The following is a 25,852-nucleotide window of genomic DNA, read 5'->3' as shown; positions in this document are numbered from 1 at the left end:
CAATGGGATTCAAACACAGGCCTCTGCCGTTAAACACTATGCTAGATTATGTCTCAAAGTGAGAGAAAAAATCTGGATATTCTAAAAAAGAACTGTCCATCGCCAAAAAAAAGTCTCCAAACCAGTTATCCGAACCTTGCTTTACTGGCACGTTTTCTTTAATATCATTTGTGGTTCTTTACTATGGCTGTTTCCAGCCACTATTTCTTGGGCACCTGTTTTATATATACTAGGCTCTGTGCTCAGGTTTTGTATTCATGATCTTGTTGCCCCTTAAGAAAAACCTCTATAATGTAAATATTATTATCCTCATTTTATATGTGAGGACCTTGAAGCATAGATATGTTGTCTTAAGTCACAAAGCAGTAAAGCCAGGGATTCAAACCCATGTCCCTATAATGTCTCCGCTGTGGTTCTGATCAAATGTAAAAATTAATATTATGATCCAAATGTATCCAAATTAAATAGCTCACGAGATAGCTTTTTTCAATACATTACCTTTCACTTTGCAACTACCACAGCTGGGATAAATAGTGAAGATATGAGCGTGTGAGAAAAACACTTTCACGTGCCGGGAAGGAACCGCTTATCCAAGTCAGGCGCAGTGCAGATGTGCCGCCTGGTCCAGGACTCCGCAGTGGGGGCAGCGGCAGGCCCTTTGGGATGCGGGGAGGGAATGTGGGGGGAGGGGGGTCTGGCTCCTGAGCGCCACCCCAAGGGGGCGGGGCCTGGGGGAGGGTGTGGTCCTTGCTGGACCTCGAAGTTAGAGCCAGAAGGATAGCGGCTCTCCTTGGGTCTGGATGGCTTGGCTCACAAATGAAGAAGTTGGGCTCGGGCATAAAAATATACGCAAGGCGCCCAGCAGGGCCAGAGGTGCGTTTTCTGTTTCCTTCTCCAGAGCCCTGTGCCTTTCCGGTAGTACTTCTTACACTCAAATTGCGCTCATTTTAAGGAAAAGGAAAATCAGCTAACATTTAGTAAGCCTCTTATCCACTGTGATATTTATTCTATCAAGGCTAAATGGTGTCAAAATTATATCAAAGTTAAATGGTAACAAAAGCTGTTTTTGAAAAGTAAGTTATATTATTTAAAAAAACAAAAAACAAACAAAACAACCTCTAAAATATATTTTCCCCTGATTATGTTAACAGGCCCTGGTCTGCCGCTGTATACTCTGCATAGAAGCAGCAATGATAAAGGTACTTTCTCATAGTTCACCCTTTGTTTGTTTTTTAGGAAAGTGTGTGTGACTAGGAGCAACGTGTACTTAGCACAATGGAATTTTCTTTGGCTTTGGGGTGTTTTAACAATGACTTGAACACAAGGCTTATAGCCTGAAGTACCTATAGTCTGATCAGTGAATGGTCCACTTGTTCATTACTGCTTTGCACAATCCAAATTCTTCCCGTTGTAACAAATGTCTGCCATCTCAATTATTTGTTTAGAATGGAGAGTCCTGGAGGACAATTCAGCTTTGGATAAAATGCTGCAGGATGTCCAGATGCCCTCAAAAAAACTGGACTTCATTCATTTGCATGGAACCAGTAAGTAAATTTCTCTTGGAATATAACTTTTCATAGAAACACCAATGAAAATATAACTAAATATAAGTTGATCTGACTATGTATTTTATTTTATACATAAATCTAATGTAAGTTTATTTTTCCATGAACTGGTCTGTCACAAGAACTACTAGTTTTACATTTTTTTTAATTTAAAAATATAGTACCATTCTATGTAACATGTATTATTTTAAGAGGAAAATATTTGGAGAAAATACACTCTTTGCTAATTCAGTTTCATCCCATTAGTAACTCTATTCTACTATTAGCTATTCATTGTGTTTTTAACTTAATGATATCCTAATATATTTTATCTTTAACCCAAACAGATTGAAAATAACTTACATAAAAAAAATTAGGGTTGGCAGTAAAATGTTGAGACTTCAGTCTCAGGACAGAAATCTTGAATTTCTCCTAACCTCCTCCCTGTGCTCAGTCCTGGCCTGGTGGCCTGATCATGGATCATGTTCAGGGAACGCTGAGAGCAAGGCGTGTCTCTGAGTAGGAATCTTACAATTTTGTTGTTGTTTTTATTTGTTTGTTTGTTTTTCCATTAAGGGCTCACAACTCATAGGGGAGGGGGGACTCCCTCAGGATTGATTTCTTTTAGATTATTTTTTAATACAGGATAATAATAGAAGAAATTCAGCTCGTCCAATTTGAAATGGCAGGAAAAGCACAGACAGTGGAGGGTACTTTTGAAGAAGAGCATAGAGCAGTCCTGGGACCTTATTAACATGCAAATTCTGAGCCAGCAAGTCAGGGGGTGCCCAGGATTCTTGTGTAGTAAGCGCCTAAGTGATGCCAGTGCTGCTGGCCCTTGAATCTGGCTTGACTGGCAAGGGCCTAGAGTTCTGGGGAGAGATCCGGAGAGCTAACTGGACCGCCTGGTATAGAAGGCATTGAATATTAAGATGTGACATATTAAATATTAGGATGTGACACCCCCCCCCAAAGAAAAGACTGTGCATCTTCAAAAAGGAAGTAGAACACTTCCGATCAACGAGTGCTGATTCAAACAAAAGAGAGATCGAATGTTGGCTCCGGCATGGTTATTAAAAACATCACGGTCAGCTGATAGTGTGACATTCTACTCAAATATAACAGATATTAAAATGTGTGTCCTCATAAGCACATTTAATCAGAAGGCATAAAATAAGCAGCAAAATACAAATTGAAGAAGACTCTATCTCCGTAAAATTTGACTTCTAAACTTTCTTTTTTCCTCAACTAAAATAAGGATAACAAACAAAAAACAAAAGAAAGACAAACATAAGGAAGAGGCAGCTCTAGAGATAAGGGTTTTTTTCCATATAGGTTCAATCTACTGAAGCTGGAAGTAATCTTCTCAAAATATGAAACAACTCTCTTTCTCGTTTTTTTTTTTTTTAAAGTTTAGTCTAACTAATTAGCCTGAATTTGGGAGCAAAGGTAACCTATTTATTATTTAGGAACAAATTTTACTAAACTGATGTTAAATCAAGCACAGAGAATTAAACAGACCTGCACAAGACTGTACAGAACAGTTTGCCCCACGTAAACCTGGTTTCATTCTGCGAGACACAGCTGAAAATGGGAACTCAGCTTTACGGTCTGGGATGGCAATAAGAATTACAAAAATGTTATTAAATCAGCATTTTAAAATAGAGTTAAGGCCAACTAAAAATCCTAAACATCTTCAAAGAAATTCAAGTAGAAGAAAACATTTTGGAGGAAAACTTAGAACATAAGCCATAAACAAACTAGATAAGTAGATCAGATGCCAAAGAACAGAATCATAAAAACAAAACATTAGCAATGCTAAGATGCACTTTTATTTTACAAGGCACCAACGTATCTGATAGCTCCATTAGAAACAATTTTATTATTTTAACCTTAAACTAGTATTTTAACCTGAAAGAGAATATTTTTATATCTGAAAAACATGCTGAATTAAATCAGTTCATTTTCTTTTTCTATTCTCATTTAACAAACTGCTAGACTCTGCATGTTACTTTTCATTGACAGAGATAAGGAACCAAAATCGTGTGCTAATAAGTGTTCTTAATTCACTAATTAATCTTTCTGTTTGTTTAGAATTTTGGTATCAGATGATCTTGCCTCCTCATTTTGATAAATCCAAGAAATATCCTCTGCTAATAGATGTGTAAGTACTCAAGATACGGGAATAATTTAGAAGTTAACCATTGTACATTTTTGCGCAGTGCTGCTTACTGAAAAATAGAGCCAAATGTATCCTCTCTCTCTTCCTGTATCATTGTAGAGCAGTTTTAGCATTTCTTCTTCCATTTTGCAATCGCAAATCCAAACCTGTGTTTTCTACCATCTTTCTAATGGGGAAGGTAGACATTCTTCTTCCATCATAGTAGCACATGGATTTTATTTTGATTCCCCCCTCCCCCCCGAACTCCAAGGGAATTCCAAAGAGATTCTCAAATTCCCATTTTCATCCTTACCTCATGGACATTTTCACAAGCAATAGGTGGATATTAACAGTCTTCACAGTTTCCTTATCCCCACATTTGCCCAAACATCTCCCATTGGTGGACCTTTAATTCATTCCAGTGTCAGGGTTCTCTTCCTTTAGTTCCTGAAATATGCCTAGTATTTTCCATTCCCTTTTTTGATGAAGAGAAGATGTGATACAGAAAAGTATTCATTATAATTCAAACTTCTCCAACTCCTAGAGAAAGTTCTGAAATCACAAGTCCTTGAGCAGTAAATGTGAGCTCATGTGAGGTCTAAATATGGCATCTTTCTAAAATATTTTTAATAATTACTAGGAATATATTTTGCTTCAGTCTTTCCAAAATTGCCCTGATCTCATACATAACACCACAGTGCCACTCTTCCTGCCCCAGCTTGCCTCATTTCCTTTATTCAAAACAAACCAACAAAAGTGCTGGGTTCCTGCTGCATGCCAGGTAATTTGCCTTATTCTGTCCACACAACAGGCTGGTGTGGTAAGTTCTATTGGGCCCATTATACAGAAAAGGAAACTGAAATCTCAGGGATACTTTCCTGTTGTTACTAGCAAAAAAAAAAAAAAAAAAAAAAAAGAGGGAGAAAAAGGAAAAAGAAAAGAAAAAGAAAAGAAAGAAAGAAGAAGAAGGGATACAGATACTAGCATCAGACACAGCCTTGTTCCACTGTGTTTACAGTTCCGTGTAAGCCAAACGTAAAAGCTCAAAGAAAGAGAAAGAGGTATTTTAAACTTCCAGATATGTTATTTGATTCTCATTACACCTAATGTAGTCAAATTTTGATTGTAGTAAGGCTCACGTGCTTTGGGCCTTAGCCCCAATACTAAGCAAAGATCCTTTACCTTTAAAAAAAGAGTGATATTTTGACACAGAGGTTTGTAAAAAAATAATAATAATATTTTTATCTTCTTGGACTCCCCAGTAAGTAATGACTAGATCTCCCCTTCATTAGGAAAGTTTTAAAAATATGGTAAATTTGGTGCCCATTCTTTTCAATGATTTTCCTCTGCGTTTTCTTAGGTGTCTAAATCTTTGTTTTCTATTTTTAAAAATGACATTGTTTATCCTTACAGGGTTTGATAGCTTGATACATAGTTAATATTAAGGGAAGCTATTGCTTTATCAAATTTAATATCATTGAAAGGACCAGGGCATTTCACATGTTAAAAAATGTTAACTTGCCAAAGAAATTCATGAATGCCTTCTTTTTAAAGTTAGAATGTTACGATATCTAGTGTAAAATTAAAGTCATATAATATTTTGTTTAAAACTAAAGTTCTTTTGACTGCCATCTCTAAGGAAAGGAAGGAAAATGTTAGCAAAGGCATCCAAGCAGGACTTGTCCATCCCTGTGGAGGGGAGAGTGAGTAGATGAGCAGGAGAGATGAACTGGAGAGGGAAGAGTTATTGGAGAAGATCTGGGTCCAGGAGTCCTGTAGATGGTGCAGAGAAGACGTATTTACATGAGATCCAATGAGCTGTAGGGAGTGTCTCTGGATTAACTAGTGGAAATGAGAGGGCTTGAGGGAGATTGTACACCCAGCTGTGTATAGATAAAGTTATAGCCTATGAAGAATGCAGCTGTAAGGGAGTTAACCTTGCTAATAAATAGGATACCAAATGATATACCCATTTTCCAATTCAGTCTATTTCTTTCTCTTTGAAGTGTGAAGGAATGGTGTTCATTCATACTTTGGCCCATCCCACAGTGCCTTGTGGAGCCTTAGTGAGCAGCGCCACGCTGGGTACTGTGGCCAGTGCAGTGCACACCCTACAGCAGTCCAAGCCCTTAAGGAAGTTCCAACCAAGGACACTTGTAATCTAGGAGTGTTTGTAAGCTCAGCCAGAAAGATATATTGCAAGCTGCATTTATTGTCATCCCATTATTTTTTCTTACCACAACTCCTCTATCCCAATTATTAGAATATGTACTTCTTTGATTTCCAAGATATATATGACTTAGAAAATGTTGGCCTGTGAAGTCTGTGTTTGATAACAATCTTCAAAGATAAAACTGATGGGCATTTTTGGAGGAAACACTCAGCCATTATAGTCATGTTGCCAAGTTTTAGAGGACGCATTGTGGACACCCTGGTGGCTGGCACGATTTCAGGCTCATGAACAGGAAAGATGTACACTTCTTATCCACCAGGTATAGACAGGCAAGCACTCCTCATTTGATTGAGGAAACTCACAAAGGCTAATAATTTGGGATTTTTCGCAGATATGCAGGCCCTTGTAGTCAAAAGGCAGATGCTGTCTTCAGACTCAACTGGGCTACTTATCTTGCAAGCACAGAAAACATTATAGTAGCTAGCTTTGACGGCAGAGGAAGTGGTTACCAAGGAGATAAGATCATGCATGCAATCAACAGAAGACTTGGAACATTTGAAGTTGAAGATCAAATTGAAGCAACCAGGTGAGTGACTAGGAGATGAATTCAAAGGTCATTTGATTTCTTTCCCCCTCCATTTATATTTTAAAGATCTGAAGTGTAAAGAATTTAAAGGGTCTTGGGATGAATCTTTCATCCTTGGGCTGGATTTTTAGTGAAGATATTATGTTTAGACTCAGAAATGGAGTTGACATATGCGCTGTCACCTTCTAGGAATAGGGACTCAGAATTCATCAAACACATGGACAAACGGAGAAGTAAATATACCCCTGAGTAAACATCTAACTAAACAAGCAAGCCACCCCTGTAGTCAAGGAGAAGTAGAGGAGTTCGGTGTACATTTACCTCGGAGAATGAAGTCCTAGGCGTGGCTCCTACATTCTGCTGAGTGAGGGCTACTCCCCCAATTTGGGAAAATTGTAGAACACAGCATTGTCACTCACAGTTATAAGGACTTGGTTAAGGATGAATCGCATCAGTTATGAGACTAGAAATAGATGGGATCTGGCTCAAGAAAGATTTTTATCGTGAATGATGGTTACCCTGGACTGCACAGGGAACATGTGGTGTTTCACCTGCATTACCACTGAAGCTGCACAGCAACCCTGAGAGGTGGGTGTTCGTACCTTAAAGAAATGGAGGCTCTTAGGTTAGGTAATTTGCTGAGACTGGTCAGGATTTGAATCTAAGTCTCCCTCCAGCTTACATTCAGTTACATTCAGCTGGTAAATGTGAATTGTAGTCTGAGTTTCTATAACCAACTGTATGGATGTCTGGAAAGCATAATAAGTTAGTGACTTTAAACAATGTTGTGAAACCATAAACTAGAAAATGGAGAAAAATTGTGAATGATTAAATGGATGGAGGAAAATGCCTTTAAAAAAATGGAACAACCAAAGGGAAGAGAAGATAACAATTTATTAAATAGCCCTAAGTCTGTTACATCAAAGTTAATGATTAGCTATTTTCCTTGAAAGTAAAAAAAAAAAAAAAAAAAAAAAAGAATGGTTTAGATAAGAGAGAGGATAAATTGGTTCCAGAGTGAGGCTTCGATATTTTACAAATACATTTTTATTTATCCAGATTGGTCCTCTATGAGAGAGGGCATGGTTTCCAGGGACTCTTGAGTCTAAAATGTTAGAGTTGTGTTATCCACAATATACAACTCCATTTAAAAAGTATCGAGGAGTTGCTTTTCAGCAACTAAAAGGAACTGTACACAACAACACAGATGAATCTCACAGATTGCCGAGTGAAAGAAGCCAGGAACAAAAGTGTATATCCTGCACGGCCCAATTTATATTGGTACAACTTCAGGTGAAGTTTTTATGGAATCATAAAAGGAAAACATTTCTTTTCTTTTTTTTCCCTTTTCGCAAAGAGAGAAATGACACAGAGGCTTTTGGGTGATAGTAATGCCCTATATTTTGGTTCAAGGTATGCTCACTCTGTAAAGGTTTACCAGCTTGTACACACATGGTTTGGTACACATTTCTGTACGTATGTGTTCCAAGTTTAAAAAGTTTACATGGAGAGGATAAAGAGTTGAAAACTACGTTGAATTTTTTCTAAGATTACTTAACTCAGGTCAGTCTAAGACATATATCATCAATTGAAAACAAAGATTCTTAAAGTCACACATAGGTCAATGCAAGGGTCCCCCACCTCCCTCGACACTACAAAGTTAAGGACCCCATTTGCTAGATTTTTTAAAGTAAACAAATTGTGATTTGATGTAAGGTTACAATTAAGAAATAGGTGCAAAGAACATTTTTCTCCTTTCTTTACCTAGATTCCAATCCTGAACACAATTTAGTGACAGAAAGACTTCTTAATCCATGAAGGAAAAATTGCTTCTTATTTAATAGTGCTGAGCTAACTAATCAACACCCACCATGAGAAGGCATGTGTTTAGAGAATAGGGTTTCCGTTCTCAGGTAGGGGGCCCAGAGACATCTCTAAGCCCTGGCCAGATGTTCTGCATGCCCCTATATTTCTCCATTGTAGGGGCAGACTCTCGCAAACTGAAAAACATCTGGAGAGATTTAAATTCAATTATGTAAAGAAAAGTGCATCTGGGCTGCAAATTTTTATATAAAGCTGTGAAAAAAACAGCCAGGATTTGTTTTCTGTGAATCATACACACACACACACACACACACACACAGAGACAAAATTTTTATGGACTCCAACACAAGTAAACCCTGTTCACCTGGCTCTTAAGTTAAAAATGATAGACAGCGGATCTCAGGTGTTTATTTGATTGCTGGCAGCAAGTAATCTTAGTTTCTAACAGAATGAAATAGAGAACAAATGGCAAGGTTTCATCTTTGTGCAGTTATCTTAGTTTTCTGTACACAGTGTGATACTGATTCGTGGATTTGTTCCATGTATTTTAGACAATTTGCAAAAATGGGATTTGTGGACGTCCAACGGATTGCGATTTGGGGCTGGGTGAGTAGGTTGGCTGACGAACGTGTATGCCTTTCTTAGTGACTGTAACCCAGAGCAGGATAATTGACTTTTGTATGTACATATTTGGAGGTGAAAATCATGTCAATCATTTCAATCTAAGAAGGTCCAAATGTCTTAGATTTCTGGGCAATGAGTCCCCCCAGGCTTATACTTTTGTCCATTACAATGGAGGGAGGGAGGTGAGGAAGGGAGAAAAAGAGGAAAGGAGAGAAAGAAGGATAAAGGGAAGGAAGGACAGAGGGAGACAGGGAAGGAGGGAGACTTTTTCTCATGGGTTCAAGTCAGTACAGATTTAATGATTATTGCTTTTTTTGATTTTGGGGATTTTTTTTCTCTTTAATTAGTACTACTCAGCAAATTTTCAGTACTTTCCCCCTTATACCTACCAAGAAATGTGACCAGGGATCTGAAAGTGTAGTCTTTAGATACTACCTAATTAAGGCCAATTTAAACCTCCTCTCTCATGCTTTCTATCTCGAAAGAGGCACAGTATATAAAGATGTGAGAAATGTGGAAACTGCGACTCACTTACCATATGTCCTTAATTCTTCTACCTCCATAAAAATAACTGTTTCCATTTCTTAGTCGTATGGAGGGTACGTAACCTCAATGGTCCTGGGAGCAGGAAGTGGCGTGTTTAAGTGTGGAATAGCCGTGGCACCTGTGTCAAAGTGGGAGTACTATGGTACGTGATCTCTCTCAGGTACAGAGATACTGAGATACCTTCACATGTCAATGACAAAACCGTTCCTTATTGAGTTTCATTGCTTCTACAGTGAGTAAACTGATTCATCTTAGAAGTACTTTATGGATACCTGTAATAAAAACAGTCTCCCTTATTCTGCTATTTTGAAAGGCTAGATGGTAGTAAATGCTATCTACACGTTTAGTCATCAACCAATTCTGTTTTCTAAATGTCTTATCCACAAATTCTGTTTTCCAAATTTTAAAACATCCCCAATGCTACAGTTATTCAGATAAACCCTTCCTTATCTTTATCCTAATTTGAGTTTGGGACTTCACATATTAGAAGAATAAGAGATGTATGTATCTCTTTCCATTTGGGTAAAGGTCAAATATAAGTAGGACTTTGGGTGGAAAGAAGAGCTAGGGCAGGGGAATTCCTGGGGGTTTTGTTTCCACTGTCTCTAAGTAGGTGAAAGCCACTCTAGAATATCCTCTTCACTGCTGAGAAAGTATTGTTCTATCCTACATATGTAAGGCTGTGATTCCCAAGGGGGAGGGGTAAGCAGTGAAACCCTAGGTAGTGGGGAAGAGCCGGAGGTGGTGAGAAGATGAGTTATTTTCCTGTATCTCTTCCGACCCCATCTCAAGTATAAGGATGGAATCACTGATAATGCATATGCCCATTATATATTTTATGTCCCAATATATGGTAGTACCAATCCTGTGGAAAATTCTTCTTTAAAGCCTCTGCAAGTCACAAGAAGCCAATGTGTAAAAGAGACATCACTGTCTTTCTGTTAAAAAGAAAATGGAGAACATAGTTAGGATTGATCCTCACACAATAGATTTGTTTTCATGTAATACTTTCCTGCTTCATATTAATTGTTCTATTGGATAGCTTGTTTTTGGAGACCTCTGGTGGTCAATAAAATAATAGAAACAAATCTTTGTGACATTGGAAATATATAATGGTAAGAAGAGAACTTCATCAAACGTATATGGACCAATCTAACACTTGGGAACCTCCTAGAATTCTTATATATGTGCAAATTTGAACAATATTACTCAAAAATCAAATTGAAGGAGTACATAAGTGGTATTGCAAGACATCCTTCTGAACGTTTACAGCCACAACACTAAGCATTCTTTTAAATAGTATTTTTAAAAATTTAGACCTTCTTACACATGTAAACCTGGTTAACATAATAAGAAATGGGTATTATGTTCTAGGACAAGAACTGCGGCTCTTTGGGGAAAATTTTATTTTGTCCTTAAAAATAAGGACATATTTTGTCCCTCCCCACCCCTCAAATGTCTAACCTAAGTTATTCACCTTTAAATGTTAAAAGATGAACATTTTAGGAAAATCTTATATTTTAAAGTATGCTTTAAAATATCATATTTTCTATATGAGTGTCCTCTAGATATGTAAAATTGTGTGCAGTCTGTATTCACCCTAATCAAAATGATAAAATATTGCTATTACTCATTTTGGAGGAAAATATTTTGATTTCCATAGAAAGGGCATGAAGAATACACATGGAACAACTAATGCTGGCTATCAGTGTAGTTTTTAACCTCCAATGCCAGCCATTCAAAAAGGGTTAGAATGTTGCTTAAGCTTGTTGTTTTGATGCTATATTCTTCTCAACGATTAATTAAATCAGTATTGCAATACCAGTACAATTACAGTGAAATTCAGTCCATTAACCTATATAGCACAAGGAAACATATTATTCTTATACTTATTTATTTACTGTAACCTGGTCATCTTTCAAAAGCAGTTATTTTAGACTTTTAAAAGTTACATTGGAATTCAGCCACAGTAAATTTTCTCATTGATAGTTTAGGATATGACATATATATATATATATATATATATATATATATATTTGATATATGATTTAATTTTTTGAAATTAGGTCAAAAATATCTTTCAGTATCTAAAATAACCAAACCAACAATGCATATGTTTTTATGCCATATCTATAGATAAAAGAGCTTATGTCACTTTAGCACAGATATTGATGTAATCTGTTTCATAGCACTCAACAGTTATAGCATCAGAATAGAGGCCTATCCGCAAAATGAGAGAAAACAGATGCGTAGCTTTCATTGTGATGGAGGAGCTGAGCCGCTGTGGGGTTATACAGGAAATAAATGATAACTGAATTCTCCTCTTTCAATCTGTCTCCCCCCTCCAAAACATTATCATTTAAATAAGCAGCTAGTAATTGAAAATTATGAGGAGTTTCCAACAGGAAAGAGAGCATCCTAAAGTAGAGCATATACTGATGTCAGGACCAAGGAATTCAAGACAATTGGGACATGAAGTGACTTGCTAATCAAGCTCTTTGAGAGGGTCAGTTGATAATGTAGAGTCCTTATCGCTTAGCACTTCCCATTTGACCTTTCTGCAGGTGGGTTGTTAATTGGGTTTTAGATCGCCTGGTTTGATCTCCCTCTGCCCTTACGGGAAAGGCTAAAGGGAATAGGCTATAGGCTTGACTATGGAAAGGTGGGAGTCTGGCTACTTTAACAGGCCACGTAGAGATGATCTGGAGAAGATACTTCTGAGGGTAACACTATAGACCTTTGCACAAGTAAAGACATATGAAAGCACGTAAAGTAACCCAAAAAAGGGAAGAAATTTTTATTGTATGAATTAAGTTTGTTTTCTTTTCTCCGTCACAGACTCAGTGTACACAGAACGTTACATGGGTCTTCCAACTCCAGAAGATAACCTTGACTATTACAGGGTAAGAGATGGCGAACTAGATCCATTCTATAACCTATTTATAAGTGGTATAAGAACATTTCAAGTGTTTCTTATTCTAGAAAATATATATTTTTTATTTCCAATGAAATTCTTTTTAAAAAGAAATAACACAGGTGGTTTAGAGATACTCCAATAGCTTCCCCTACTATATTCTGCATAATTCCAGCCTTTATCGTATGCTATATAGGTCACAATATGCATTCATTTGGAAATACAAAGCAACACCAGATAATTACTTTAATTATAAAAATTTCAGTTTAGAAAACATGTCAAATTCAACATATTCCTTTAGAGCCCAGAAGACTCTCTAAACCTTTAACTACATATTAAAATTTCTTATGGTATTATCATAATTAAATTGTATGTACAAGCCTGTAATTTTCTTATTCATAGCCAAATATGTACAGTTTTTTTCACACAAGATTTGAGTAAAGCAGGTGAGCTGTAGGTACAGGAAGGTAATGCTCTGAAAAGCCCTTGAGCCCAAATTACTGAATAGCATCCAAAAGGCTGGTTGCCTGATGGAAGAGCCGGTGGGCAGGTTGCTGTACAGATGGGCTACAGCATCTGAAAAATGGTCTGAGTGCAGCCATCATTGGCAGCTCCCATGTGCTAGTGTGGGTGCCACTGCAAAGCCAGGGCACTGTCTTTGGTGGTAGGCTGCTGCAGCTGGAAGCATCAGCCTAAGTACTAGGGACCCTTCCAACACATTGCCACCCCTTCCAAAAAAAAAAAAGGCCTTCCTGATTCTGTCACATAAGTTGAAAACCCTGAAACTTACAGATGACAAGGTCAATCATCTGATGTTTACGTTCTCCAGAGGATATTCAAAACTCTTCCCAGGACAGTAAATTAAAAAGAAAGAAAACAGTAACCCACAAAATTTGCCACTAAAATTTCTCCTCCTCTGGGCCACAGCTCTCAATGCTTGGGCTTCCTATTCATATGTCGCTCTGAGCCGTATTTGTACATTCTTGTAAGATGTCATCATTATAATGGGTCTGAAGCCATTTGATCAAAGCACAATAAAATTCAACTAAAATTTCTAGTTTTGCAAGATGTGTGCAGACAGTTTAGTTTTATCTCTTCCTTTCAGCTTTATTTAGCGAGGCTTGTGGGGGAGGGGTGGGCAGGGGTACACATGTGTTTGTGCCTGTTTGTGTATTTTCATCTCTCTTTTTCAGTCAAGATAGAAAAGTAACAGCCTGTAAAGTGCGATGTACCAATCGTCTTCCACTGCAAAGCAGTCCCGTAATCAGGTTGTTCTTATGTCTTCTGGTTGTCCCATAGGATACCTTGGACTCAGTTTTTCCCGTTCTTTCTCCTCCACATCCAATAAGCTGCTTTAGACATCATTTCCCTGCTCTATAACCACATTGCTGCCGCCACATGACTACTTTCTTTTATAACCGTAACCCCATGGGTCTCCCCTTAGCTTATCTTTCTACACTCCAGGCTGTACCACACAGAGGTGTAAGGTTAACCCCCACACACAACATTTTCATGGACTTTTCCTGTGGACTCAACTAAGCCCAGCCCTCATTCTTTAACCAGGTGTTCAACACCTTTCTTACAATGGCCCAGTTTACCTGGAATGTTCACCGTTCTCTGAATATTTCTGGGCTTTCCCTTTTGTGCCTTTGTCCTCTGTCCCTCTGTCTGGAATGTCATTTCCCCCTCCACCTTCATCCACTAGGAAACTTGTACTGCTCGCCCAGTGGACTATAACATTCTCTCTTGACTCCCATGACATCTTCTCGTCCATGGTTTCATCCTCAATTTATCCACCTTGGACTCACAGTTATTTTGTTCTCATTTTTCCCCTCTGCAGTGTTATTAGTCATGCAAGGCTTTGTGCAACATTGTATTCTTTGGATCACCCAGTATGAAATAGAAACTTTAAAACCTTTTCTGATTTAATTTTAAAACTTTTTGAAGGGAAACATTGTTATAGAAATTATATGTCTCCATCATGTTTTTCATTTTACAGCTGGAATTTTCTTGTGAGTGACCTGCCCAGGATGCTTAAATTTGAGAGGGTCCTTCCTGTGGTGCACCATATTTGGAGGTGGCTAAAGGGCTTTCTCAAATATCCCAAAGTATTACTGAAAACTCCCAAAACATCAGAGGTGTACTGCCCAGGACCTTCATCCTGACTTTAGAACCTGGTGGGTGATGAGTCGAAAGTTCATTTTAAAAACCCATTTTGAAGGTCTCTGGACCTAAAAGCACAGGGTCAAGCCCAAACCTTGACATCCGAGAAAGTCCATGGCACCTACCCTACTGCACTCCAAGAACATCAGCCAAAGGCGTGTTTCCTCTTCCACCAGCACTCCCCCTAGAGGATAATTAGTTTTAATCTACCGTGTCAACCTGTATCTTCTTCCAGATTTTCCCATAGGCTCTTCAGTCCCATACCCATCCCCCTCTTCTCCAACTCTACCCCCCACTGAGGTGGCCATTTTCATCTCTCCCCTTAGATGTTCTCTGCATGAGGTAGTCATGTAAATAGAAGTCACTTCCTACTGCCGATGGCAACACACGAACAGTGGGAGCACAAAGTCACTGTCTCGCTTCGCTGCACAGATGGCACCCGAGGACTGTTTAATCCTTCCACGCCAGGAGTCGGGTTTTCTTGGCACAAAATTCATTGCTGGCAATGGACACATTAAAACTGCCAGTACCAGAGAGTTAAAGGTTCCCAGTGTGTTACTCAGAGGAATTATTTGGGTGGGCGATGGTTAAGGTGGGTAGGAGAAAGTGAGGCAAACGCATTCACTGTATTGTTTCTGCCCAGTAAGTTGCACCCTCAGAAAGTGGAGAACTGAATCTAAGTACCTATATTTGGTGCACAGCAGGCTTTAGAATAAAGCTGCCTTCCTTTGTTTTTTAAATGAGCCTGTGCTTTTGTCTCTGGCAGGAATACATTCAAAGATTCTATTTTCCTCCAAGGCCCCAGCTGCCCCTCTGGACCCCGATCTTCTTTTACTTTCCTTTCCCAGGTTGTTTTTATTTCCTCCCTCTCTCTCTGCTTCTCTCCCTCCCTCCTCCTACCCTCTTGGAAAAGACAAAGGAGATAATTCCTTACTGGCTTTTGCTGCTCTGTGCATTTCCAAAGGTCAGGAGGAAATATTTTGAAAATGAGTGCCATATAGTCTAGCCTGTTGACTTTCTTTGGCACATCCGGGATAGGAATGACCAAAGTGTGTGATAAGCAAGGTCCTGATCTTTGTACACCTTTTCAGCTACAGAATCATGATCAGTAGGCAGAATTATAGCCTTTGGAAGAGAGTGTAATTTTTAATAAAACTCAAGTGAGGAGAGGATTCATTATTAGGTCATTGATGACCCAGATTTGGAAGAATTTAGAAAAGCACACCAAGAGAAGCACATTTTGTGAAATAAGGGTCTTGCTTACTATTTACGAAAGGAAATTGAAAAAACCATTTACATATGCACACAGAACAGGCAGGGATGTCGTGTGTAGGTGTTCTGCTTGTGCACAGCTGGAAGCTCGTCTATGCTCCACTGTCTGAGGCATACACCTTTGGGGCTGCATCCAGCCAGAGGAAGGGCCTTTTCTTATTCTTACAAAGCTGCCGTAGAGATTAGGAGACCCTGGGACTACGACTTGGACCCAATGCAGTGACACAAGTAGTGACTCTGTAAGACTCTTTTTGTACATAGTCACCCACCTACTGCCAAGTAGCAAGGCAGGAGCACTTTTAAAGGATACCAGGGGCCCAAAGACGAAGGAAGATGTTCACCTCCTTGAAACTCCAAGGAGCTGGTCCCAGAAGCTGTAAGTAGGTAGGCAAAGTGGAGGGAAGACAGTGTAGCTAACTGGCAGTGTAGCTCTGTGGAAACATCTTTTCTGCCATGAGTCTCAGTCTGAGTCTTAGCCCACAGCCGACAGAAAGAGTGACATATTTGAGCAAAAGACTCGAATAGACGAGATATCTCTCACCCCCAATAGTAATAAGCAAAGAGCCACCGTGGCCCCACCTTGAAGAGTGAGTTCCTGACTAACACTGATGAATGGTCTCTATGTGGTCAATCACAGGTCTTTTAGTCAAACCTGTAAAAGAAATATTAATATGTGGTAGACTTCCATATGCCCATTCAAGGTGCCTGGTGTTTCAGTTGTTCAGAAGTTGATTACCTCGTTGGTGAAACAAAACATTCAGACAAAATTTTTGAAGAGAAATAAAAGAGAGTAGTAATAAAGAATGAACTTGAACATGACAAAGTGCCCGGTATGTATGGAAAAGACTAACAATACCCAAATCGTGACTCTGGAGCCCCAGGAATTCTGTGCCTTCTGAGGACGTAGGGAGAGAAGGGAAGTGGCTGCGACGTTAGGATTTCACCTCCCCCCACTCCTCTCAACCAGGGGGGGATCCAGTTTCATTTATTTCATTTTTTTTTCATTCACTTATTAAGTTCTAGCTTCTATGGCCAGACACTGTTCTAAGCTCTTTACTTGGATTATTAGGTTCAATTCTCCCTCACATTCTCTGAGATAAGTGCTCTAATTATCTCCATTTTATTGACCCAGAAATGGAGGCACAAAAATGTTATATAAGATGTAGCTACTGAGAGGTAGGAAAGGGAGAGGGCACTTATCCGGAGCCAGTCAAGGAAGATTTTGGGAAACGAGAGGAAGAGCATCGGTGCTCTCCACAGGCTGCCCGAGGGATGCAGCAAAGGAGCACAGTAGATGCAGGAGCAGCAGCAGGCAGAGCTGGTTTTCTGGGGATTTGTGAAGCAGGTTGGATGAACCAAGGGATAACACGGGAACAGAGATGTGGGAAGAGCAGGCCACATGGTGGCTGATCAGGCAGGACGGGAGACCAGGGAGGAAATGGATTTACAGAGATTAGCGTCGGATCAAGGGCAAGAGAAATGGGGCCCAAGTCCTGAGCCTCGTTGCCAAGAGAAGAGGGCAGCCTGGAACACACAGAAGGGACTGATTTAACTTGTAGAGGAGATTTATTTTGCATTTTGCTCAGAATTTGATAGGCTTTTGGCAAGTGTACGAAACAGTCATAGATTTGGCAGTCTTCTGCTAGCAGATTTGAAATGTTCAATCCTTAAGAACTGCTGCATCGTTAGGTTATGCAAAACAGGGTGCAATTTTGTAAATATGCCATCTTGTACTGATTTGACATTTGTTCTATTATCCCAGAATATGCCAAAGGGAGAGAGACCTTCAGATTTAAGCCAAACCTTAACTTGTTTGTTGAGCGCTGATAAAATGTTGACTGCTGTGTGATCTTTAAAGAAGCCAGTGTTGCTGGGTGAGGCCTGAGGTAGGGCCCCCTGTCGGCGGATGGGAGCTCTTTCCTTGGCATCTCACCGGTACAGTTGTTTGATGGATAGGAACAAGTAAAACATCTGATGTGGTGGGTTGAATTAATTTTTTGGTAAAACTTCTCTGTGGCCTCTGTTGTGGCATTAATGGTGCTTCCCCCAAATAGCTTCATTTAATATTATTTGTGAGGCTTTGGTTGCAAGTGGGAGAATGCACAGAGCAAGTCAGTACACTCGGGGTACTATCTCACTGAAGTAATACGTTGCCCCTTAGACCTGTGGCTGTTTGCTCTTTCTACCAGAGCTTGGAAATGATGATGAGTTGTTTGTCTGTGAAGTGAAGGGACACTAGAATATGATGTTAAGAGTCATGGACTTTTGCATTTGACATGTGCTCAAATTGTGTTTCCACCACCTATTATCTTGGAGAGGTTACTAAACCTCCCTGAACCTAGGTTTCCTCATCTGGATAATGGAGAGAATCAGAGCTACCTCACGGGGTTATTGAAAGGATTAAAGAAGACACCTGTGCCTGCCATGAAATAAGCTTTCAAAACCATGGCAGCTGCCACCATTATTCTCGGGAAGCAAATTGTCCTTATGGTTCCTGGATGGCGCAAGGGGTAGCTTAAAAATCGTTAGACCTTCTGTTGCTCACAGTACTCCCCCACTCTTATCAGCTCTCTCCTTTATTTCAAAAATACAAAGATTTATTTGTTGGAAGGTAACTGAGGAACCAGCATGATCCGACGAGCAGCTACAGATGGTTCTTCTTGGGGCTTGAAGGAAAAGCTCCTCGCAGAGATGCTGGGGATCGGCACTGCCACTGGACCAGTCCTTCCCACTTCGCTTTGCCAGGCTGTTGCTGGCAGCGGGGCTCTCCGGAAGTTTCTAGCCTCGGGAGAGTGCCAACTGCACCACCATTGCATCCTTGCCCATTTATCACTCTAAGCTTCCTTTTTAGGAGCTGGTGACAGACTATTCGGCTTCTAACTTAGTCATCCATTTCCTTTTTTATTTCTGTTTCCATCGATAGGCAAATGGGGATGATCCTGTTTCAGTGGGTTGAAATAGCACAATTAAATTATTTCTGGTCATTAATTCTCCCTTAAATTAGCGCATGCATTTCTTTCACTGGCTTTGGCTGCCTTTCATGGGTTAAAGCGTGCCATCCAGCGGACTGTCAGGAGTCTTTCTAGATTGAGAAGCCAGGATGCTCAGTCTAGTAGGGAATGATTGGTGGTTCCAGAGGCAAGGTGACACAGCTGCATCTTTCCGGAAGGGAAAAATGTTCTCAGGAGCCTGAGAGCCTTGAAATGGGCGTGGCCTGAGGCTGCCTGGCTCCGTTGCGCTGACAGGTCCCTCTTGACGCGTGTCCCAGCGAGCAGGGGGACGTGTGCATTGGAAATGACACACTCATCTTGTGGCTGCAGGGAAGCTTTTGTTTTATTTTTCCCTTGCTGCATTAAAGTATTTGTCTTTCTTTCTTTGTAGTGTAATATTGTTAATGTAAAACAATTTGCATCATGACACTTTTATCACAGTTTTCGTCTTTTTCTCAGTATGTTGCATTTCTCACCATGTCTAGTTCATCACAGCTACAGTGTGTACATCACAACATTTATCTTAGGCTCAGGGTTTTACTTGTTTATAAAAATTGTCTTCTTTCAGCCTGTATTCACTCCATTTAAGAAAAAAAAGGCAGCCAGAAACTGTTTTGGTCCAAACTCCAGTAGTTATCACATTCCTTGCTAACTGTCCTGCGTATTTATATGTCTCCTAACTATTACTCTATGTTTCAATGACATTTCTCAGTTTTATGGCTCAGGGAGGTTGTGGAGCAGCTTTTGCTGTGCACTCTGCCAAGCAAGGAAGGCCTGGGAGGCTTTTGGAGGTGAGGGGAGGTGACACAGTTGTATATTCGGGTCAGATCTGCATGTTAAAGGTGACTATCTTTGGCAAGCGAAGAGCTCGATTTCGTGTAAGAGGACGTAGCCACGCAGCCGCCGCAGAAAGGATGACGCAGGAGGGCTCAGATGAGGGCTCCCCGAGCTGGGGCTCAGACTGTCAGTGCTCACGGTCGGTGTGTCAGCCCCAGGCTCTGCTGTCTCCAGCTTTGAACCCCACACTGGCCCCTTGGGAGACTGATTTTGACCCTTTCCTCTCTCCAGGGCAGAACATTGCTCAGGGTTCTAGTGCTTCATTAGGCGATATATCAGCCGCACAATCCAAAAACGCCTCACAAATCTCGCAGGGCTTTGCAAGCCAGTTCTTTTCTAATGAATTCAGTCTAAGGAGGCATGAGAATGCAGGGGGCAAAGAATACCCAGTGTGTTTGCCTACTGCAAATCCCAGAACAGTTCAGTACCGATTTCTTTCTCCCTGTATTTTTGCTTAAAGACCACATCATGAACAGCTAGGAATTTTAGTGGAGACTCAGTGCAGCATGGGAGGTAAAGAGGTTCAGCCATCAGACTTTGTCTCCAGCTCCGACTTCTTCCTGATGTAACCTGGTGCACTTTACTGTCTCCATGTAGAAGTGGGATTACTATAGACCTATCTCACAGGAATGTCATGAGGATTAAATAGAGCAGCACTTTCATAAATCCTTTAAGATGCTTAGCCGAGTGACTGGCACAGAGCACACAATAAATGTCAGCTCTTATTGCTAATGGCATGGCGTATGGATTGAAAGTGGGCAAAACATATCTTGGTACATTTCAGAATGAGGATATTTTATTCCACCTCCCCTAGCTGTTCCCACTTGCCTCTGCAAAACTAGAACTGAATATAGTGAACAGTACAATGTAAGTGCTTACATTTCTTTCATTTATTCCTTTAATTGATATTTAGTTCCCTATTAAATGCTCAGAAGAAAGTAATGAACAATATAGACAAATTCCTTTTCTCATGGATCTTATTGTTTAGTTGGGTATCTGACAAATAAATATTGATTGACTTGATGAAAAAATGAATGAATGGATGGATGGAAGAATGAATGGAGTAATGTTGGGATGGATGGATGGATGGATTCATCTGGGAAACCTCACTAGATAACATGTTTCTTAAAGTAAAATAAAAGTGTGACTTTTAATGAGTCCTAGGTGTTTGTTCTGAAAGTTCCTAGGTAAATTCTCAGTTTGGGTCAAAAATGCCATATGGTCAGGACAAGTGGGACCCCACCTGCGCAGTGGTGGGAGGGCCTTTGCTCTAAGCTTTCCAAGACAAGATCACCTTGATAGCCTCAGTCAACGCAAACATGTTGGGTGCCTTTGTTGTGAAACTTGTAGACAGAATGTCTTTTTTTCCAGAAACACTGTGTTACAGCATCCTCACATCAGCATCAGTAATTTAACTTTTGAAAAAAAGCCATGTCTCTTGATTCCTATTTTGGTGAGAGTAAGAGGAATTAATCTTCCTCCCATTTCAAAGAAAACAATGCTCAGCAGCATGTCTGCAGATGCACAACTCACGGATAGTGAAGCTGGGGCTAGAATACAAATGCTTGGACCTTAGCCCCATCCCCCCCGCCGGCAGACCTTCAGGGTTCCCATCAAAAATATTAAGCTGATGTTAGCTACAAAGATACCTGTAAAATACAAACCTTGCCTCTCATAAAGTTGACTTTGATTCACCAATATGCTGCAAGATGAGCTGGCTGATTTTAAACCCTTCCCCTGCCCAACAACGGAAGTCGACTCCAGTTCACCCCTTCCCAAAGTCACTGCAAAGTCTATGATGTCTATGACATTTTTACCTCATCCCAATGCTGCAGACATCTCCAAATTAAGATCAGATGACTAGTTCCATGCTTTCAAAGCTTTTTCACCAGACTCCACCCTCATTCTAGAAGTCCTACCTGTCTAAGGTCATGAAGCAGCCTTCAAAAAGCAGACCTCCCAGTTTTTTCTAATTCCCTGGCTTGATCCAAAAGCAGCACTTTCCCCAATACAGAATGAGACAGACGATCAGCACCCACTGATTTTCTAAGGCCATAGTTGATCTTTTTCACCCCCCTCCCCTCCCATGTTACATTTGCCTAGGTTTTAAACATCTGTTCCAAAAAAGGTAATATTTGCTTCTCATTCAGAGCCTAGCAATGTGGACCAAAGTTCATATGCCATATTGCAGAGTATGTTTAGTTGCAAATGCTATGTACAGGCTCTTTGAAATGTAGCATGTATGGCACCATGTGACACATGGTTGCCATGGCAATACACTTTTTGGCTGAACTACAGCATAAGCCCATGGAACATACATCGCTAATACGAGACTCTGCCCTGTGCTAATGCATAGGACACAGCCAATCTGGGATCTGGGACTCAAGGGGTTTCGCATGCAGCCTGGGTGGCAGGTGCCCTCTTCTGCATGTGCAGGGAAGATGTGGCATCCTCCCTTTCCAGTCCTGTCTCCCAGGCACAGGGCATGCTGTGCATTCTGCCGTGCATGGAGACAGCATTTGCTTGAATATCGGTTTGCTATATTTTGTATCAAAGGGGGCCCCAGCTGAAAACATTTTATTTTGTAAACTGAAGTGAAAAATCAGTTTATGGCAGATCTTTTTTTGAATAATGACATTCTTTTTCCCAATTCCAGAATTCAACAGTCATGAGCAGAGCTGAAAATTTTAAACAAGTTGAGTACCTCCTTATTCATGGAACAGCAGATGGTGAGTTTCAGTTAATTAGACTTTTTAGTATCACAGACAGGTTTGCAATTTCACTACTGACAAAACAAAAGCATGAGGGGCAAGACTGTTACATTTACTTCAATAAAACAGTGTTGCTTTCCACAACTCACTTGTCTTGGGCTAAATGGGATGCTGAGTCCTAGAACTTCAAACACTCCTTTTCTTCTTGTGCCTTTCCCACCCTTCCTACCAGAAAAGTGGAGCGGATATGAGTTACTTTCTGTTTCCTTTCTCTCCCTGCAGATAACGTTCACTTTCAGCAGTCAGCTCAGATCTCCAAAGCCCTGGTGGATGCTGGAGTGGATTTCCAGTCAATGGTATAGCAGAACTTCCTGCAAGGGGAGGGAACTCCCTGGTGAGGTCTGGTTCCCCTCTCGGGACTACTTCTCCTCACAGAGGTCCCAGGAGACAGGAACGGAAGCGAAAGGGATCCTATTTTTCAGTGAGAATGTGAAGCATAAACAGAGTCACGTTCAAGATCAAAGAGTTGAGGGTTGAGAAGCACAACATGGGATCTCCTGGGAGTGTCAAAACGCTGCTCTTCTGGTCCTGTGTTTGTCCCGTCTCTCCCTATTCTGATTCCAAAGGAATCACTTACCCAGTAAACCGTGCGGCAGAGTAATTCTAAAGCGAAACCAGCACGATCATAGCTCAGCTCAAATGTGAAAATCCATCTCTAGTGTGTGTTACTAGCTCTTCTCACAACAGTGGGGTATTAATAATCAGCACGCTTCAGTTTTTGTAACTTCCATGTTATCTTTTGTTGAAAAACCACAGGTAACAAACAATTAGGCTGGTTTTATAAAGTTGGGAATGGCTAGAGCTGTTGTTGCCTATTCGGAGGATGTTTCTAGGTATCACGTCCAATTCATTTGATGCACTAGACCTTTTCGGATTAAGAAGAAAAAAAGATTATGTATGTATGTGTTGCACTAAACGGTTTTGTGTCAAGTGCTTTCTTGTCTGTGTAAGCTTAATCTTAGCCTGCTGTCTCTCATTCTCTTTTCACATACACACTGCGCTTGGTGCTCAGGCCTGCTGTATAAAAGTGGGACAGTCATTTGATAACAAAAACACCTGGCGTATATTTTGGGGGTTAGATTTTTGTGAGGTTGAGGTGTATCCTTCCACTGTTCAAAGAAAAGACGTGATACTTTAAACGATCTTTGAAAGTTAATTTATGTTTCCATAATATACGTTTGCCTGGCAGTGACTTCCCGGCTTGTTTCACATGGTGGTGTGAGTTGATAAATTTTTGCCTCAGGTCATCAACTCATCCTACATAAATGTCAGACTTACAGATAAAAAATTCCAGTGAAAAATCTAAAGTGTTTGCAAATAATACATTTGATTTTTGACTTTACTTATGCTAACCATGTATATGGAATATTGAAATAGGTTTTTTTTCTAGTTCCTTAGTGATATATAGTAGGAAAAATTAATTTTTAAAAAACTCAGTTATTTCAATAGTTTACCTTACTGCAGTGTAGGAGAAATTTAACAGTTGATAACACTTAAAGTGGGCTGTATGGGATAAACATTCCCTCCTATGCATGATGTGTTTCTAAGCATCCTTTGAGTCACATTTGAAAACGGACGTGGATATTTTAATTATAATATACGTATCCTTAAAGCACTATGCAGTGAAGCCAAACTCACAGTGAATTGTCTCAGCACCTGCAAAGGACAATCAGAGACTCCTACAGGACAGAACTACATGCCCTGGAAGAGCTCTGGGAGGAAATGAGAAACCCTCTTTGATCACATTTTAGTTGATAAAACGAGGAATTAAAACATCGTGTGTTATCCCATGTATGCTCATGAGAAGTCATTTGGATTTTAAAAAAAAAAAAAAAAGGACAACTGACTTCCTAATTCTGACTTTCTTTTTCGCTCTCCAGTGGTATACGGATGAAGACCATGGGATCGCCAGCAGCACAGCACACCAACACATATACACCCACATGAGCCACTTCCTAAAACAATGCTTCTGTCTACCTTAGCACCTCGGAACAGTATTGCCATTCAAAGCTTGTGAAAAGCCACTTTGCTCTCACTGTTTCAAAACTGCACTGTCAAGATGATGATCTTAAAAACATAAACTCAAATCAAGAAATGAAGGTTTCCTTTGTTCCCAAATTTCATACCTGTAACCTGAAGTAGGGACTTCTGTCTTTGCAACAGATTATTTATCTTAATGGAAGTTTGAATTATTCAGTCTGGTTTTGTCTGTTATTTAAAATCACTTCCGTATCAGTTGGTGAAACAACAAATAAGAATTGTTTTTATGGGAGCTTTGCAGAGGTTCCCTGGGCAGCATTTTTTTTTCTAACTGGACTAGCCCAAATCTTGTTCTTTTCTTGGAAGGAATGGCAGGATGTGGGCAGTGATGTCACTGAAACAGGGGTAAGAAAAGAGGGGGTAGGGAGAGAAGCTGGCAGGGCGAGGCTATGAACCTCAGTCCAAGCCTGCTGACCCAACCAGGCTGCTGTCAGCTCCTCGGAGAAGAGCTGTTCACAGCCAGACTGGCACAGTTTTCTGAGAAAGACTATTCAAACAGTCTCAGGAAATCATATATGCAAAGCACTGACTTCTGAGTAAAACCACAGCAGTTGAATAGACTCCAAAGAAATGAGAGGGAAACTGCCAACAATGCAGGGCTCCCAGGTGCCAGTTATGGCTATAGGTGCTACAAAAACACAGCAAGGGTGATGGGAAAGCATTGTAAATGTGCTTTAAAAATACTGATGTTTCCTAGTGAGAGAGGCAGCTTGGAACGGAGATGTGAACACATCAGCTTGCCCTGTTAAGAGATGAAAATATTTGTATTGCAAATCCTAACTTGAAGGAGTCTTTGCATCAGTTTTTCTTTTTCATTTCTTTGAGCATCTAATTAAAAGAATATTTTAACTTCCTTGGACTTGTTTTTAAAAATTGAAAATAAGCTACAGATATATGTAATCTGATTCCCGTTCTACATACTGTGGAATTTCTCCTGGTCAGTAATAAATGTGCCTTCATTTTTTCAGAGGTAATGAGTTCTGTGTCTTGAATCAGACCTAAACTGCATTGGCATATGGACATGCTTACTTAGAAAGGCTCTTGTTTATTTTGCTTGTTATGCCAAACTGCCTTGTAAACATGGAGAGGGTTCAGGTTTTGTAAGAAAGAGATACATAGAAATGTGCTAAATTAAGCAGTTCATAGGGTTTTTATCTAATACATATCCAATTTCTGTTATCATACATATATAAGCTTTTGAAAAATCAACTTAAAAAATAATTTTGGTTATTTATATAATACATAATTTATAATTTTACTCTAGGGAACTATGGTGAGGCTCATGATATCAGATAATATCAACAATATCATCTTGATAGCCCAAATGGCTCAGTAGATGTTAAAAAAAAAAATCAACAACTTAAGTGTTTAATTGTTTTTGGTTGACATAGCTATATTAATGAAACC

At 39.9% G+C, this 25,852-nt stretch overlaps 1 protein-coding gene across 3 annotated transcripts in view; it reads left to right on the top strand.

The window, feature by feature from the left end:
* The window catches only part of DPP4 (dipeptidyl peptidase 4), a 77,055-nt gene extending 51,641 nt beyond the window's left edge, over positions 1 to 25,414 (top strand). For all 3 annotated transcript variants that reach the window (XM_057744517.1, XM_057744518.1, XM_057744519.1), the window contains 10 exons: positions 1,152 to 1,199; positions 1,446 to 1,544; positions 3,639 to 3,708; positions 6,270 to 6,464; positions 8,840 to 8,894; positions 9,501 to 9,600; positions 12,297 to 12,361; positions 22,291 to 22,363; positions 22,628 to 22,701; positions 24,286 to 25,414. In XM_057744517.1, coding sequence (XP_057600500.1) covers positions 1,152 to 1,199; positions 1,446 to 1,544; positions 3,639 to 3,708; positions 6,270 to 6,464; positions 8,840 to 8,894; positions 9,501 to 9,600; positions 12,297 to 12,361; positions 22,291 to 22,363; positions 22,628 to 22,701; positions 24,286 to 24,387 — 881 coding nt within the window. In that variant the 3' untranslated portion in view covers positions 24,388 to 25,414. The remainder of the gene's footprint in view (positions 1 to 1,151; positions 1,200 to 1,445; positions 1,545 to 3,638; positions 3,709 to 6,269; positions 6,465 to 8,839; positions 8,895 to 9,500; positions 9,601 to 12,296; positions 12,362 to 22,290; positions 22,364 to 22,627; positions 22,702 to 24,285) is intronic.
* Positions 25,415 to 25,852: the final 438 nt, after the last annotated feature.

The sequence above is a fragment of the Hippopotamus amphibius genome, chromosome 8, assembly GCF_030028045.1.
Source record: "Hippopotamus amphibius kiboko isolate mHipAmp2 chromosome 8, mHipAmp2.hap2, whole genome shotgun sequence".
NCBI classification, from domain to species: domain Eukaryota; kingdom Metazoa; phylum Chordata; class Mammalia; order Artiodactyla; family Hippopotamidae; genus Hippopotamus; species Hippopotamus amphibius.
Note: the sequence above shows the minus strand (reverse complement) of the source record. Positions and strands in the feature narration are given on the sequence as shown.